The sequence below is a fragment of the Dipteris shenzhenensis genome, chromosome 7 (assembly GCF_047967505.1).
Source record: "Dipteris shenzhenensis isolate YYH24624 ecotype China chromosome 7, Dip_SZ_1.0, whole genome shotgun sequence".
In the NCBI taxonomy this organism is placed as follows: Eukaryota; Viridiplantae; Streptophyta; class Polypodiopsida; order Gleicheniales; family Dipteridaceae; genus Dipteris; species Dipteris shenzhenensis.
Genome location: NC_141602.1, coordinates 19,340,362 through 19,358,930, shown reverse-complemented (window position 1 = coordinate 19,358,930; position 18,569 = coordinate 19,340,362). Strand labels below are relative to the sequence as shown.

General features: G+C 45.7%; 1 protein-coding gene across 2 annotated transcripts in view; it reads right to left on the bottom strand.

Annotated features, from left to right (window-relative positions):
- LOC147900056 (Metallopeptidase M24 family protein) overlaps positions 1-18,569 on the bottom strand; it is a 158,621-nt gene that overhangs the window by 5,041 nt on the left and 135,011 nt on the right. For both annotated transcript variants that reach the window (XM_087376873.1, XM_087376871.1), the window contains 3 exons: positions 4,620-4,690; positions 291-344; positions 84-189 (listed from right to left, as the gene is read on the bottom strand). In XM_087376873.1, coding sequence (XP_087232999.1) covers positions 84-189; positions 291-344; positions 4,620-4,690 — 231 coding nt within the window. The remainder of the gene's footprint in view (positions 1-83; positions 190-290; positions 345-4,619; positions 4,691-18,569) is intronic.

Sequence of the window (18,569 nt, the reverse complement as noted above, 5' to 3'; positions counted from 1 at the left end):
AAATGAAGTTAAATGTTTTCCTCAATGTTTACTAATAACAAGAGACTTACAGAAGCTAATTTACCAAAACAAAAATTGCATACATGTGGATAGCCGCCTGGGTCATGTGTATCAAGTCCAAGGAAATGACCTAAGCCATGAGGCATAAAGGTAGCCCCTAATCTTCTTTCCATCATTTGCTTCACATCTCTACCAAAATGAAGCTTAAAAGATGAGTGCATAAAAAATCACAAATAAAATTATCACATGCGAGAATAAAAGGGAAAACTCTTCTAAAACCTTATGCTCACCCATTCAAAATGCCTCCTTTGAGAAGGGCCTCTAATATTTTTAGTTCTGCTAACCTGTCACATAATCAACATCAACTTCAATAGGTAGTCAATGACGCCTTTTCATTGAATTCCATGTCTACTTGTAACTCTTGCTCTTTGAATCTTAAATGCATGCTCAAAGCACTCTGTGGCAATGTATCATCATCTTGGAAGAGCGATGATAGAGTATGAATACTTAAATGCAGATGAATCACCGATTCTGCTCCCTGATCAAGCAATACCTGTTGTTTAGCCCTTGCTACCACAAGAAGACACATCTGAATCCAAGCATCTGTAGGCCATTTCTGCTCTTCCCTCTACAGAGCTATAAAACTGCTAGCAAAGACCAATCTCACATCTGAGAATCTCCCATCTCTTGGTACTATAGCGATTCAATGATAAAGTCACTAATACCAATCAGGGCTATAGCCAAAAGTGAAGGAGATGGCACACCACCCTACGTATGTGACTCCCATATTTGCAAAACTACCTCTATGAGGTCCTCCTCTACATAAAAGGCATTTGGAATCCTGGTACTAACATAGCAAGTACAAGGCTAAGGAGATTTTGGCACGCCTCGAGAATATATTTGGTAACAAGATCACCAACTCCAAGGTTTTTCTGAAAATGCAATTTTATAAGTTGAAAATGGAAGAGTCTGATACCTTGAGTGCACATATAGCAAAAATTCAGTCTTTAGCTCAATAACTCTCTAACTTGAAGTGTTGCCCGGATGACGAGGACAAAATGGCTGTCCTCATGACAAGTAAGGAAGGGATTTCTCGCTTTGAGAATGCCCTTGAAGTACTTCGCATTGCATCAACTACCTTCAAAGATATGGTATCTCTTCTTCTTGAAAAGGATCACCGCAACAAAGAATCTCCATCCTACTCAACAGATACTACATAGGCTCTTGCCTCCACAAGCAAATGGAGACCTAGGCCATCGACTCCACCAGCACGAGGAAAGACATTCAAGCCGTTCAAGTGCACATATTGCAACAAGATCGGTCATACGGAGGACAGGTGCTACCAAAAGCTTGCTCAACATTAATCGAAGGGTCATGCCAGTTGGGTGGCTTCCGCCACTAGTGATAATGTAGACGAAGATGACCGTCCGACACAAGATCATGCTCTTATTGTCTGTCTCCAACATCTAGAGGATGATGGAGATCATGATTTTTCTTTCTAAGCATGATGTACTTGGGTACTCTGCCCTAGGGGTGTTTCCCAAAAATGAATGCAATAAATCATGTGTGTGTAGTCAATAAAGGTACTCTGTCTTGGATAGTCCTCCTAAAATGATGTATATCTTTTCTATTTTTTGTGTGTAGCTCCATGTTCCTCATTAGTCTTTGGAGCCAGAAGCGGCGGATGTATTGTGGGAGCCATGTGTTTTTGGCTTTGATAGGTCTATTTGTTGGTGCATTGGTCTCCTAGACCTCTAAGTTAATCATGCATCCGTGCATGATGAGCCTCTGAGCCATGCTAGATGAGATTTGTATGTTATGCTCACTAGCCTCTGAGCCATGCTCACTTGCCTCTGAGATTGTGTGGGAGCTATGTCTAGTTCTAGACCAGCATGCACAGTTTTCATGACCATCATTATCATGACTTTGGTTCCATTCCTGTACTCCCTCACCTTTCCTCCATGGGGGGGTGTTAGGAAATGGAGTCAATCTGAGTGACTTTAAGTGTGTTCTAGAGTAGTTCTATACTACTTTATATCCTAGAGTGCCACGTGTCACTATGGGACTTATCCCATATACATTTGACACTTAGAGTGTGTGTGCCTATCCTATAAAGGCATTGTACTTTCTCATGTCAAATCAATCAAGCCTCAAGCCTTTCTTGATCATGTAACTAATTTGCTTGGTTGTACATTTCTTTCTAGCATTATTTCATTTCCATTATGTTTGCCTAGTCTTGCTTTTCTACTTTCCTTTCCATTCCATGTCTTGCATCTTCAGACTGCATCTTCAGACTAGAGATACAGAACTCCAAATTCCCACATATCCAAGCAAAGTGCCAAGCTGTTGTTGACCCAAGGATCTGGAGATCAAAGATCAGTTCCCTCAAGATGTGGAATCTAGGCTCATGGAGATGCAAATTCTACCAGTGGGAGAGATTGATATCTTCCAAGTAGTATAGCTGATTTCAAGCATCATGGCACACCCCAACATCGACTACCATCATGTTCTATTCATTAGGACGGTGAATGATAGTGGCAGGGAAACTGTTGTAGGATACAAAGATCATCCAGGACCAATGATCTTAAACCATCTATTGGACCAACGGACACAATCACCTGGTTGTCCCGATCAGGCGATGGACATGGTCACATGGGTGATATAGTCACATGGATGACATGGTCACATGGACGACATAGTCTCATAGATGACATGGTCACATGGACAACAGTCACATGGAGAGGACATGGTCACAAGGATAATATAGTCACATGGAGGACATGGTCACGAGGGGGGCATGGTAACTTATCACCCAAGCACATGGCCATGCGTCAAGGATCTTCATTTCATGCAGTCCGCCTCCTGCCACCAGACTGATAGGTGGTGCACATGCTTCATTCGCCGCTGGCTCCTTGTCAGAGACAGGGTGGCGTACAGGCGACGCACATGGAGTAGTTACAACGCACTAATTCAGCACAAGTTGGCCGTTATTGCAGAAGACATGAAGAGATGGAGCAACGGGATGGCTAAGGATGAGGGGGCAACCAATAGAGGAAGGAAAGAGATTTCCAGCCGGAAGTAGGCGAGGGTGAAAAGGGGAGATGAGGGGGATGGGGATGCATTCATCATTGTACGGGATTTGAGAGTGGGAGAAGGAGAGACTAGAGCTACAAGCTCACCTGTTGTATTGCTATGTTCTATTGCTATCTTGGATGAGTGATCTCTGCTTCATCTCTGAGGCGGATTGGTCTACAAGGCTCCATTTTCATTCTCTGTTATGCATCTGGTTTGCATTGTCCCCTCTATGTCTATACTATTTCCTCCACTGTCTGCCATGAGCGTTGTTCTTTGCTTTTAGAGCTTGTTCTTTCTCTTCCTAAAGAAAGCACTCCTTAGCACCTCCTGTGTCACCACGTGCGATCCTTGCATAGTGTAGTGTAGTATCATAGGTCCACGCATCATGTAGTGTAATGTAGTGTCATAGGTTCACGCATCACCCACTCCACACTTCTCACATCAGTGTCCTTAGGCCAACGGTAACACCTCCGAAAATTACCAAACCTCCCCTTAGATAGCCTAACTGCTAAAGAGGATAGAAGAACTAGGTCATCTGCATACAACAGTATTTGCATCATCAAATGCTTCATTCCTATTGTACTCTTTACCAAATATAACAGGCTGCCAAAGACACGTACTCTCTTCTGACTGACTCATACACACTCATCACCCCCCAAATCATGTCTCTAGGAATCTGCATCTCCTGAAGTCGCCTAATCATGCGAGATTGTGGGACTGTGTCAAAGGTCTTATGAAATTCCACAAAGCAAGCATAGACTTCCTGGGATTTCCCTCGCTCCTCCTCGATGACATCATTGGACATCTCACAGAACTGGGTTCTGGAGCTGACTTAGTATGCACCCCCTTGTACATTTGTTTTCTCATTGGACATTCCATCATCCCTTGGGTCTGCTTCTGATTGCGGATGATTTTGGCAACCATCGACCGACTGTGAGCATTCACATGTTTTTCTTCTGCTCCCACCAGCATCTAGCTTGCACACTCTGTTAAGATTTAGCTCACCCTATGATCAGTTTGTTTTTCTCATTCTCTCTCTTTTTTACAGCTGTTTTCATACAGCTAAGTAAGTGGTCCTCTTCCCCTTCCTTTAATGCCTCTCATTCTCTTCAGCTCCCACCCAGCACCTTGTACCTTCTCCTGGAGCCCTTCATAACAAGCTTCAACCTGACTTGCCCTCCTGAGATGAGGGGTTTCCTAAGTTATAGGATAATGAATCATTATGTGAGGGATCAGACATTATCCAGCTTCACAGGTCTTATACTTATAGAAGGATCATGCCCAAAAACAATGCACGGGCAGAAAACATGCTGACAGATGCAACAGATGACAAAGTAAAACCATAACTGTACTCATATACTGTTTATGATTCTCGAAATCCATATATACCATACAAATCCCAGTCAATATAAGGTAAATATAAAGAGAACATATGAGAAAAATAATTTTGTACACACTGCCATGTTACCACATTGCTTCCTTTTTCAAGTCACAGAATGATGCTATTACAACAACCATGAAGATATAACATTAAGAGATCTTACTTGTGCATTTCAATCCAGCTGACTCCAGGCTTGATAGCTGAAATGACTGCTTTCTGAGCGTCCAATACAGCCTAAAGAATGAAAGTGCCACCTTATATTGGTTGAAATTTTACTCAATTACTGTCATGCAATAGTTGCTCTATAAATTGAACAAGTACATCAAGCTGCCTGACCTGGTATTAAAGCTTGTTCATCTCAATAAATTTCCAAAGATTATTATCATTACGATTTTAACAAAGCCTTTTCTTTTGATACCATCACATAGATTGTGAACATTTATCTGCATTTATTTTTGCATGCATGTATGTACAGATATGGCTCTGTGATTGTATGCAAATATGTTTGCACACATCTAAGCATACATGTATACCTACTAAGCCTGAGAAGGAAAGGGGTACGGGGGCTAAAGAGATATACATGCAAAGGTATCCATACATGTTTATAGCAATACATGCATTGAAGCAATGCATCCACAGATAATGCTGTTACTTAAGTCGCTATATTTTCTTCTTTTCTTGGCTCAATGTTTATAGGCGTGTATATTTTGGCTCTGGAAAATGTGCCGGTCAACTTTGCATGGAAGTTTGGTTTTGTTGATGACAAAGCTAAGCACTTTGTGTGGCCTTTGTACATATACGAAGCATATCTAGCCCAAGATTTACAAATTTCTCATTCTTCAACCCAACAATAGGATCTTTTCTACTATTTTGGGCTGAGTTCGAATCATCCACACAGTCATCAGAACGGTCTCTAGAAATGAGTTTCAAGGTTTCTGATAGAAACATTTTGAAAATCTATGAGTCATCCCCAGTTGACTTCCCTCCTCTTGATAGGAGGAACTTCTCGCAGGAGAGGGCTTTTTCTGCTACCAGGTCGGGTAGGATCTTCCATCCAGCCTCCTCCTCTCACAGATGAGGATTGTCAGTTGGAAAGTTCAGGCCTCGGGGGTGTACCTCACCGCTGCCGTAGGCAACTGATTCATAACCAACATCATCCAGGTGTTACTCGGGGACCCTTTGATATTCTTATGATTCAGGAACACAAATTGAATGTCAGGGATTGTGCCAAGTCGGGTAAGCTTCCTTCAAGCCATACTTTTTGGTCACCCGCCTTGGGTAGCATCAAGGGAGGTACTTGCATCTTTGTTTCTTCTTCTATACTCCCCTTGGTGATTAGACACAGGATCATAGTCCCTTCCAGAGCTCAGTGGATTTTACTTTTGATTGGTGGGCATAAGGTTGGTCTTTTAAACCTTTATGCGCCCAATTCTAGAGGGGATCGTGACCTTCTTTGGAAGGAACTGCTCTCTTAGTCACATATTGCAGATGCTTGGATTATAGGGGACAATTTCAACATGGTTGAAATGCCTTTAGATAAAAGGGGTGGTAGGGAAGGTGGTATTCACTCCCTAGAGAGAGCAGCTTGGGATGCCTTCCTTTTTCAATACAGTGGTAGGGAAGCTTGGCACGATAATGCTTTTCACACTCAGCCACATTCTCTCCTGTTTTCTTCTTCAACCAGGAGATTGCAGATGCCAATCCATGTGTCTGAGGGGGGGGTCCTAACACTTCCGGAAGTGTTACCGGAGGCCTAGGGCCACTGGTGTGAGAAGCAAGTAAGCGAGGGGCCACTGGTGTCACCGATGGTGCATGCAGAACGATGTTGTCAACGATGAAACGCATGAGAACAATGGTGTCACCGAAGGTGGGAGTGAGTGCAAGAGTAATGCAAGCTTAGCGAAATGAAGTTACAAGAGCCATCCTTCAACATGAGCACAAGAGATTTCAAGCCACATAGCACAGGGACCGTTATACCAAGTGAAGGGGGATGAAGAGGGGAATACACGGGATGAAGGGGAGCTACAGTTGCGAATAGAGAGGGGGAGAAGCATAGTATTCACAATAGAAGAAAAGTACATCAGTAGGACACCACAACGTTACACTAGGAGAGCTCACCCAAGGCCTCCGTGTCACTCTCCTGTTCCCCTTACAATCATAGAATGCCCCTCTCCCTCCTTTCCCCATCCCCTTCATCCCCTCTGCTCCCATGGAGGGTCCCTCTCTCTCGCTAAAAATCTTATTTCCTCCATCCCATTGGTAGTGGCTCTGAGTCTCTTAGCCATTCCATCCCTAGGATTCTTCATGGCTTCAATCACTTCTGACTTGCCAACCTCCTCCCAATAGGTGATATGATTACCCCATGTGCACCTCTCAGTGCACACCTCTGATACCCCATGTGCACCTCTCAGTGCGCCACTTAGCCCTCTAACTCCTTCAATGTGCATTTAATCACGAAAGATCTCGCCGGAGTACGCAAGTGACCACAGTTATTTCTATCTCTAGTTGACATAGTTGTCACCTGTTTGATATGGTGACATTGCGGTCATCTTGTTCACTCACCGACATAGTTGTCATCTGGCCAGCTCGTTGACATAGTCGTTACTTGGCCAGTTCGGTGACATGGTTTTCATCTGGACAGCTGAAATAAAAGAGAATGCAAAGTATATCATGGCCGTACAGTGGATGAAAACAACCCAAGATCAAAAGATGACACTATGTTAATCATGCCATGTAGTAGTAAGGTCCATGTACATCACCGAGAAAAAGACCATACATCTCCAAAGAAGAAAGACATGTTCAGGAGCAATAGCTTGCTGGATCATGAGAGCAGTAAACCAAAACTGCAAAGTACCAGAGTGAGAGCTCGATCCAAGGAACAATAAACCAAAGTGAGAGCTCAATCCAAGGGCACAGTAAACCAAAAACTGCTATATACAAAAGTGGGAACGCTCCAAAAGGGAGATCAAGCCGCTAACCAAGGGAGCCTCAAGGAGCTGCCGATCCTCCCGATCGTGTATCGTCCTGCTTCTCCTCCTCAATGGTGTCCATGATATTCCTCAAGTTCTCATACTTCCCCTTGTATCGATGATAGGCCGGCCGGTAATAATCATGGCGCGATTGGAGAAGGGCGACTTTATCTTGCACAGAGGAAAGGTTTTGCTACATGGATTGATGTGATGTCTCAAGAGAGGCATTGCGCGCTTTCATGCTTGCAAGCTCTGTTTTGACCTCGATGTATGGCGCTCTTGGAGCCTCCTCCTGCAAAGCTGTAAGCTGAGATGTGAGTGTTTGTCTCTCTTTTTCCCAATCCTTCTGCTCCATGCGGTGTTTCCCTTGAAGCTCTTCTCGGTCTTTGTGCCAAAGTGCCTCCTTTGCTGCAAGCTGTGACTCCCATCCCTGCTGTTGTGTGCACGTGAGACGCTCATACTCCAGTCGGAGGTGTTGCATCTTGGATAGTATGCGCTGAGTATGTCCCGTGGAATTGAGAAGCGCTACACCAAACTGATTGAATGTGTCGTCGAGGATCCTCTGCGCCATGTGGATGGAGCGCTTCGCCTAAGCATAGCGGTCCCCGTAGCTCAACCTGTCTGCTTTTTCCAGGATCCCACCAAACTCTTCAAAAACTCCTACCATGGAACGATCTTCCAACTTGTCTAAATCCTCCACCGGCGGGGCGAGGGCATCCAAACTAAGCACGTATGCAAGAGCTGTAGATCTGATAGCACTAGTGGTCAAGGCATTGCGCAACGGAATAGTCATGACCTGGTCAACATCCTCTTCCTCCACATCCACGGGAGAGCGTATGTGCTTAAGCTCATGAAGGAGTTTGTCTCATAATCTTGATTCTGCGTCTCCCACTGTGCATCAATAGAGAATGACTGTCCTGAGGATGATGCGATATAGTGGTCCAGCATGTCGCTCGCTTTGAGAGGAGCACAGTCAGCTTCAAGGGACAAAGAAGTGGCTACAAAAACAATGGGACCTACTCGACGTGGAGCTGTGGCAGGTGCTCCCATCTGATGTCGCCGAGGAGGAAGAACTATTGGAGCTGAGGAATTGACCATGGAGAGAGAAGGAACCTTTTGTCCTGATGAGGAACCTGCCTGTTGTCTCTGTGCCAACATGGACTTCGGTAGTACAGAATGTGTGTGTGAAGTAGCGGAAAAGCTCCACTTGTACTTGCATAAGGCTAGAAATAATCCCTCTTCGAAATCCAACTTGCATGTTCTACATGCAAGTTCTACATACAATTCCTACATGCAACTCCTACATGCAAGTTCTACATACGATTCCTACATGCCACTCCTACATGCGAGTTCTACATGCGAGTCCTACATGCGAGTTCTACATGCAACTCCTACATGCAACTCCTACATGCGAGTTCTACATGCAACTCCTACATGCGAGTTCTTTCCCACTTTCTGGCTCTTTCCCACGGTTTTCGTAGGAAGAGCAGGGTATTCTCAGTATGCAGGGTTCCGAGGCTTTTTGTCACCTACAGATATATCGGGGTTGTCGTTTGCAGTATACGTGTAGCTTAGGACCTCAAGTTGTATTCTAGTGAGAGACGTAGGCTTAAGTGTGGTAAGCAAACATAGTGCATGCATGTGTAAAAGGAACGTGTATCATCATGGTTGAGGTAATGAAGGCTTTCGTCTTCATTGGGGGTTGCACGGTTTAGGAGGATTTTAAGGATTAGAAGGAGGTTCTAGAGTTTAGAAGGAGGTTCTAAGGTTTAGAGAGAGGTTCCAGGGTTTAAAGGAGGTTCCAAGGTTAGAAGGAGGTCCAAGGTTTAGAAGGAGGTTCCAAGGTTTAGATAGAGGTTCCAGAGTTTAGAAGGAGGTTCCAGAGTTTAGAAGAGATTCCAAGGTTTAGAGTAGAGTACATGGTGGAAAACTCGTCTCCCTTGTAGATCATGGAGGTTAAGGGTTGAGGAACTAAGGGTTTAGAGGGAGCATAGGAGTGGGAAAGGAAGAAGATGCAAGAGCATGGGAAAAAGAAGAGAGAGGAGGGAGGAGGAGGAGGAGGAGGGAGGAAGAGAAAGAAGGAGAAGAAGGGAGGAGGAGAGGGAAGGAGAGGGGAGGAGGAGGAGGAAGGGGGAGGAGGAGAAGGGAGGAGGAGGAGGGAGGAGGAGAGGGAGAGGATGGGTTGCAAGGTTGGAGAAGAGGGGAGGAGGAGTTGCAAGATTAGGACATGCTTTTGGACGTGGAGTGCAAGGAAGAATGGACACTTGAGACAATTGCTTAGAATAACACACTGCCCCAAAGAGTGTGGGCTTCATTCTATTATGGGGTATTTATACAAGTTGGAGAGCTTCTCTCTCTGCATGTAGGAATTATAAGACATTCTCTCTCTACATGTAGAACTTGCATGTAGGAGTTGCAAGTTGCACGTAGGAGTTGCATGTAGGAGTCGCATGTAGAACTTGCATGTAGAACTCGCATGTAGGAGTTGCATGTAGAACTCGCATGTAGAAGTCGCATGTGGAACTCACATGTAGGAGTTGCATGTAGAACTCGCATGTAGGAGTCGCATGTGGAACTCGCATGTAGAAGTTGCATGTAGAACTCGCATGTAGGAGTTGCATGTAGGAGTTGCATGTTGCATGTAGCAGTTGCATGTAGAACTCGCATGTAGGAGTTACATGTTACATGTAGGAGTTGCATGTAGAACTCGCATATAGGAGTTGCATGTAGAACTCGGATGTAGGAGTTGCATGTAGGAGGTAAGAGTTGCATGTAGAACTCGCATGTAGGAGTTCAGTGTCACAAGAAACGTTTCTAGATTTTTACAGGCGTTTTGTCTAGAAGCGCCTAAAAATACTATATTTTATAGAAGTTATATATACTTCATAAATAATTGTCTTCAGATTCTCTCTCTCTCTCTAAAAAGAGCTCTCAGATATTCATATTGTGCACACAATGCACACACATATTACACAGTTGAAAGAGTAAAAAGACACGTCACACAGCCTATAGATTGAGATTTACAAAGACATAGATCTTACAGTTTACAAATTACTATTGACTAATTAGTTGCAAGTGCATATGGCTGCTAGGCTATGGCTGCTAGGCTCTAGCATATGCCATGGCCCATGGCCCATAGTTCAAACAATAAACTTTTAACTTTATAATTCAAATTTCAAGATTCAAGATTCAAGATTCACTTGGTGCCATAGTCAGTAGCAATCAGGGCGTCCTTGTTCCCTCTTCGAGTGGTAGGAAAGATTGGTCCAACAAAATCCAATCCCCATTTATAGAAGGGTGGTACAGGGCTGGAGGGTTGAAGGGGAAGGTACTCCCTCCGGGTAGGCTTTGGTTTACCTCTTTGACATGAGTCACAGTGGCGCACATGAGCATAGCAGTCTTGGAACAGCTTTGGCCACCACAACCCCGAGCGCATTATCTTTCTAGCCGTGGCCTCTGGTGCCATATGACCTCCTCCCATTCCTGAGTGAGCCTCTTGAAGGATGGCTTGTGTTTCATGAGGGAGTACACACCGCCTTAAAATATGGTCTTTCCCCAGCTTGTACAGCTAACCCACAATTAGTTTAAAAGGAGCAGCGTGAACAATGTGCCTCCGCTTTTGTGCTGGGGTGAGTCCTTTGGGGAACTCACCTGTGGACAACAAATGTACAATGTTTGCATGCCATGGTGGGAAGCAGTCCACTGCAAACAAACATTCATCTTTTGGTACTGTGACACCGACACAGAAGAGGCCCGCATTTGGAAGGTCATCATCAACTCTTGTGGCTGCTTCACCTGAAGAGATCCTTGACGAGTGATTTGCAGGTTGATGCAATCGTCCTGCTTTCACTAGGATGTCAAAGTAAAACTCTTAAAACAAAAGTACCCAACTGCTCAGTCTACCCCCAAGCGTGGGTTTGTTCAACAAGTATTTGAGAACTTGATGATCAGTAATGATATAAACTTATTGCCCAAGAGATAATGCCAAAACTTTGTCATGGCATAGACCATGCCCAAACCCTTGTGTTCAGTGGTGCCATAATTTCTTTCTGCTCCGTTGAGTTGCCTGCTCGCGAAATACACAAGTCCGTCCAGTTTGTGCTCTTCATCAGGTTGGGCCAATATAGCGCCAATTGCCAGTCAACTTGCATCTACATGTACATGGAAAATAACATCCCATTGAGGTTGCCGCAAGATGGGTGCCTTCACTAGACGGTCCTTGAGATTCTTAAATGCCAATTGTTGAGGCGCGGACCAGGTGAATTAATGTTCTTGGCGAAGAAGTTTCGTCCTCAGCGACACCGCTATGTCGGCATAGAACCGGATGAATCTTCTGTAATAACCCACATGTCCCAAAAAGGACTTGACTTCTCGAGGTGTGCGAGGAATAGGCAAGGTCAGTATCACCTCCACCTTTGATGGGTCCGTAGTCATTCCGTCAGCCGAGACAATGTGGCCAAGCAGAACCCCTCTCAAGGCGAGGAAGAAGCACTTGTCAGGATTTAAGCACAACCTGGCTTCTCTGCACTTATTAAAAACCCACCTCAACTTAATGATGTGATCAGTTTTAAGCACAACCTGGCTTCTCTGCACTTATTAAAAACCCACCTCAACTTAATGATGTGATCAGTTTGAGCAGGGTCAAGGTGAGATGCATTCTTACCATTGAATGCCGAGAAATCATCCAAGAATACCTCAAGAAACTTTCCGATGTTCTCCTGGAAGAGTTTGGTAACAAGACGTTGAAACGTTGCCGGTGCATTGCACACACCAAAGGGCATCATCCGGTAAGCATATGTTCCCCATTGGGTGACGAAGGTGGTCTTCAACTGATCTTGCTCTCACACCGGCACCTAGTTGTACCCACTGTACCCATCCATGGAGGAGTACAGAGCATGACCAGCTACAATTTCTAGCACCCTATCAGTGAAGGGGAGAGGGAACCTATCCCTGCATGTGGCTGTATTCAAACTCCTATAGTCGACACAAACACGGAGTTTGCCTGTCTCTCTTTTGGGCACCACTACAATGCCACTAACCCATTCAAAGTATTCAACAGGGTAGATGCTCCATCTTTTGAATGTCAGCATGGACAGCCTTGCCATAGTTAGGATTCATGCGATATGGTCCCCTAATCACTAGGTATGCTTCCGGATACAGATCGATGCGACGCTCCATGAACTCAGCAGGTACTCCCTTTAAATCCTTATATGACCAGGCAAAGACATCGACATACTCTTGGAAGAAATCAGACAATGCAGCAAGGAGATAATCATGCTCCCAGACCCAACTGGCTACCTTCAGATGTCGTGGTTGATCCTCTGTACCAATGTTGAGATACCGCCAATCCTGGGCTTGGTCAACTTGGGTATACTTGTTGAGGTGGAGTTGTCCAATTCCTTTGCTGTCACTGCTTGGTGCGCAAGAGTGTCATCCAAAGGGAAATCCCTTGCTATTTCTTCCATCCAAGACCTCAGAAAGGACGGCTGGGTGTCCTCTTGAAATGGTTGAGATGTGCAGGCAGCACTTGGGGCCATTCTCTTTTAGCTTCTTTGTGCTTGCTTGAGCATCCCTCTGTACGATAGTCCATCCACCTCATATATAGCTTCATGAACCTCTTGTGTAGTTGGAAGATCAGCTTCCGACATGTATAAGTCAAGTAGCGCAAGGTCTGCGACATCTTCTTCTCTATGTATGCTATGGGCTTGCCCGTCACGTCTGAAGTTCCAGACTCCAGTACGAAAGTGAACGGTTCCTTCCAGTTGTCCTGCCTCTGATCCCTCCTAGGTTGGATAGGATGCGGAATGGAGTCAACTATCCTTCCAAGAGTCATCTCCGACACCAACCGCCTTCGGGTAACATCCGTCAGTATGTGGTCATCCTCTTCTTCGGTATAGGAGGGATCCCATGGGTTTGCACGTCCATGAGTTTCTCCTGCAGTACTATCACCATCACTATGCTCAACCAAATCATCATCTTCCTATATGGCATTAATAGTCTCATCAGATTCCTCATCCTCTGTTGTTACTACATGGTCTTTTTCCTGGTATGAGTCATGTGTCTCCATTGCTGAGTCATGGACTTGGCTTCACCCAGCTGACCTCTCCACCACCTTGTCTAATACTTGCGGTCATCATCTGCTTATACATGTGGGGATTATTACAAAGACCAAAAGGCATCCGTTCATACATTAGATCAGCCAAACCAGGTGCAAATGCTTCCTAGCTTACCTCTTGCACCATCCATGAAGTACTAAGATGGGCTTCAGGATCCTCTTCTGGGCATAACTCCACCATATTGATGGCTAAGGATCCCAGGGCCCCCATCCAATCCAAGATGACAACTTCTTCCTCATCGGGTCCAGCATGTTCCAACAAGTACGTCAAACTCTCACCATCATCTCGTGCTACTGTTGCATAAGTTTCATCCTGGAAGGGTGAGTCCTCCACATAGGCCAACTCTTCTTTTCATATGGGCCAATCTTCAAGTGCCCATTTCTCCTCCTCTACCCCTGCTTCTTCTTCAAAATCCTCTTCCCCAAGTTCCACATGTCTGTGATGAGCCCTACGAGTGACCATGTCTATCTCCAGGGATGTGGATCCCAAAGGCAGCCGAACTTCATCACTTGACCAATCTTGAATGACCCTTGCTAATCGCAACCATGGTCTACCGAGAAGTAGGGGATATGTCTGCTCACCTTCTGTCATATCAAGTACGATAAAATTGGACAAGAATGTAACTCCTCCGATTTTCACGTGAACACCTTTGACCGCCCCCATTGGCTTCACCTTGCGTTGATCCGCCATGTGTACTTGAAAATAAACATCAGTTGTCAATTTTAAACCCAGTAGTTGGAGCGTACCTCTCGGCATGATGTTCACGGGCTGCCCCACCATCCAAGAAGACATCTTTCAGCTCCACCCCATTGATTTCCACCGTGAGTTTGGGACTTTGCTCACACGTGAGACAATAGACAAAGTGGTCGTAGGGTGATGTTGGGCCTAAAATCCATCAAGTCTTCAATCAAAGAATAGGGGTGGACAGTAGCAGTAGCCTTTTGTGCCTTCATCCAACGAGATTCTGGCCGAGGGTCGAAGCTCACATGAGGGAGAGAAGGTGCCTCTGGATTCTCAATCAATGTTTCCTATGGTGACTCTTCCATCACCCATTTTCCCTTTTCTTGGACACTATTGGGCTTCACCCCCATCTCCTTCTCTTTGTTCATTGTGCTTCCTGAGTGGAAAGTGGATGGGCCTGCCTGTGACTCCTTCTCACGTTTTTGTCCTAAAGTTGTCACTTCCGTTGCAAACCTCACTATTTTGGACTTGCGGGAAGGGAACTAAGGTGTGACGCCTTTATCTTTAGAACTAGATTGAAGATCTTTGGTGACACTCCTGACCACCTCCTGGTACCTTGAAGGCATAGACTGCTCACTTGGAGTTGAGGTACTTTTAGAGCTATTGATAGGTCTTGATGGCTGTGAAGCCCTTCGGGTTATTTCTATTCCACTTACAAGAGAAGACAAGGGTGATGCATTCCTGTGCCCACTGTCCACCTTGGAGGAAGGAGGTAAGGATGCTCCTCTAGTGACTGAGTTGATACTAGTTGGTGATGAGGCCTCCGATATTGATGTTGAGTCATCCTTACTACTGTCACCCTTCGTTTGTGACCTTGTCACGGCTCCCAACACTGCACCAATCAAATGGGGTTTGTCACCCTTCCCCGCCACTACTACATCAACCGTGTTGACTTGCGATGTTGATTCCCCTCTGCCATTGGGACAATCTCTAGTGTAGTGGTCATTTGTGTTGCACTGTGTACAAGAAGGCCCCCCGAACGCGGTTGTGTACAGTCATCTTGGTAGTGGCCGTACTCGTCACATCTGTAGCACATGATTGGTTTGCGGAAGTTGGTACCTCGGCCTGCACCTCCACGTCCACCTCGGAACCCACCCCGTCGACTGCGTTGATAAGGGGATCCATATCCACCCCCTGACATAGGTGGTTGATATTGTGCATAGTAGGGTGGAGGATAAAAGTATGGAGACCCAATCTGATTGGGAGCAGGAGCTTCGAGCAAAGGAGGATTAGGAAGAAGGGAATGGTAGGAGGCGTAGGTGGTTCAGGTGCGTTCACAAGGGTTGGAACTAAGGGTACTGGCCCCAAAGTGATTGATGGAGCTCTGTTGACTGTAGCCACCAAAGGTTTCCCAGTCGGATACTCTGGTAGAAGCTTCCTCAACCCCTTAAGATACCTACACTCGGAGGCATCATGTCCATGAATTTCACAAAATGTGCAAAAGGAGGTCAAAGTGGGTACCTTACACTTCGATGGACATTCCCAGTAGCCATGGCTAGAACCCTTGCAGTCGGTGCACCAGAAACCACTTCTTATCTGAGCTTCAAAGGGTGACTGTCGATCCCCCCTTGTTCTGTCCTTCAGACCTTCTTTGATTTCTTGTAATTCATTCTTGAGTTGCTGCCAAGCTTGGGAACCCTCTTCTCTTGGAAGTTGGGCAGTCTGAGAGTGTGTTGAGGCGAAACTTAACTGGGACCATTCCATATTCACCGCTTCCCTCAGGAAGTCTTGTAGTGAGGCATGCTCAGGGAGTTTGTCAACCAGCACTTATAGATGGTGGAAGGTAAAGCCTTCAAAAACCACCCCTTCATGACGGTGTCATTGGGTGGCACAAACTTCTTCGCGGCCAGGACCCTCATCCTCGTGTACATCTCCAAGATACTTTTGCCAGGCTTCATGGTATCAGTGGATAACTCTTGGACAATCATGTGTTTGAATTTTTCCAACTTAAAAGTGCATAAGAATTCCTTCCTTAGGTTTGTCCACATCTCGAAGTGGTCAGGGGGAAATTGACTGTACCATACATCCGCAGCATCCTCCAATGATGAGGGGAAGATGTGAAGGAATGCATGCTCATTCTTCACACCTTTAGCTCTACATGCTGTGAGGAATTTCCTCACATGAGCTTCCGCATCCTCATGGAGGTGGCCTTTGAACTTTTGAGTCTTCACGTGGACCTTGTTGAGCAGCTCGAAAAGTCTAACTCTGTCTGCTGGACTGCCATCCCCACGAGGTTGAAGCAGATGCAAGAGTTGGAGGAAGTCCCAATCGAGCCGTATGAGTGTGGGTGCTCCAGAGGAGGGGACCACACCGACAACACCTCCTGCAAAGGTCCACAATGGGGAAGTCACTACTGATGTAGCCGTAGAAAGAAAGAAAGAAAGAAATTTTATTAAAGTCTTCGGAAGACCAATGGGTCTATGAGACTGTGAAAAACCTGATACAATGGCCTGTGGTAGTGGAGCTAATAAACGAGCATTCATACCAATGCAGAATGCAAAAAAGCAAAATGGTAGTACTAAATCGTAAGTACAAATCGTAAGTACAACATAGTCATATCTCAACTGTAGATATCAATCAATCAATCTCAGCATCATCGTCGACGTCATCATAACCATCATCAGCAGCAGCAGTAGGACATCAGGATGGATGAGGCTGTGGAAGTGGAGACATGAGGTCAGCAATAGAGCGCTGACACCCCCCCAAGGATGCAGCCTTGGTACGTCTTCTCGTCGTAGCTTTGCGTCTAACCAGGGCCACTGTGACCCCCGTCGGTCGGGCTCCAACCCTAAACAAGGAGGGGATGTCCCCAAGTATGATCTGTGAGTCAACCTTCTGTTTGAGTTGTCGGGTCACAGGCTCCGGGTCACGGTCACGTCCGTCGAGGTTTCGCCTCGTTGGGGTCTATGTAATCTGGCTTAAAGAACTCCGTGATAGAGCTCTGAGAGGTATCAGTCGGGGGAGAAGTCTGCTCCTGTCTCCGTGCTCGGAGTATCCTATCTCGGTGTTTGAGCACCTCATGAATGAAACCAACCGGAGAGGAAGCGGGCCAAAACCCCATAACTGTCTCTAAAGAGGCAGTAGAAACGCCCTCGGATCTCATAGTAAACAGGACATCTGAATATGAAATGCTCCTCTGTCTCAACCTCCTGCATGTCACATAGTGTGCATACGCGCCTCTAATGGGTAACCACTCAGCTCAGCCACTCTCGATACGAAGTCTGTGAGAAGAGATCCGAAACTACCCAAGAGAGATCCTCAACGAGTGGGGTAGGTGAATATGCGTGTATCCTGGTGGATCAATGAAACCCTCTGCTGTGATATGTAAGAAGTGATCTCTGTAGAAGCCCAGCTTCACTGGAAGATCACTCGGGCCCAACCAAGTTCAGAATGTGTGTAGCTGTAGTAAATCCTCTCGGATAACCTGGTTGACCTCGTGTGATAGGAGGGGAGAGAAAGGAGCATCCATGCTGTACTGGAAAGGAGGTAGTCTGTCCATGTGGAGCCCTAGTCCTGCAAACCATCTCTCTGTGCGCCAAGCCAGGTGATAATGCATCTTGTCTTCTTTATCACGTGGGAATTAGTTGCTTGGCTCTCTTTATCCAGCCCTCCGATATTCTACAAGTGGCAGGATGCTTCCTGGGCCATTTCTATTCGACGGCACCTAGTTGAGCCTTGCTCTCTAGAGGATGGGCCTATCTCCCTAGATAGACCAGTGCATGCTGATGTGGATTCTTCTTGGGAGATACTCACTAGTATTACTGCTTGGCAGATCTGGAGGGTCAGATGCACAGAGGCCATTGATGGATCTTAGGTCCACGCTTCGCATACCTTGGCCAGTATTTGGGCTGATACCATTCACACTTTGATGACTAGTCGGGTGAGCATGCAAGGGTCCTCCAGGGTCGTCTCTTCCAGGAGGGTTATATTCCTTATGGACTGGAGGGGCTCCCCTTTTTTCTCAGAGACTACATCAGGGTTGAGGTGGCATTTTCAGCCTCAACCTTGGTTTCTCTCCAGCTCTTTTTGAGTTTTTGCTTACTCTTCTAGAGTGTTTTTTTTCATGTCCAGCATGATGTATTTCCGCATTGAGCTTTTGCTCTCGCGGGTTTTTTTCATACTTATAGAAGTCTCTTTCATGAAAAATAATAATAATGCATCTTGTCATATGCAGATTCTTGCCTCCAAATGGGTCCAATGGACTCAATTACCTCTCCAACTGATTTTTTCCCTGAGAAAAGGACTTCTATTAAGTATGAACAAAACCAGCGTGAGCATGCTCAAGGC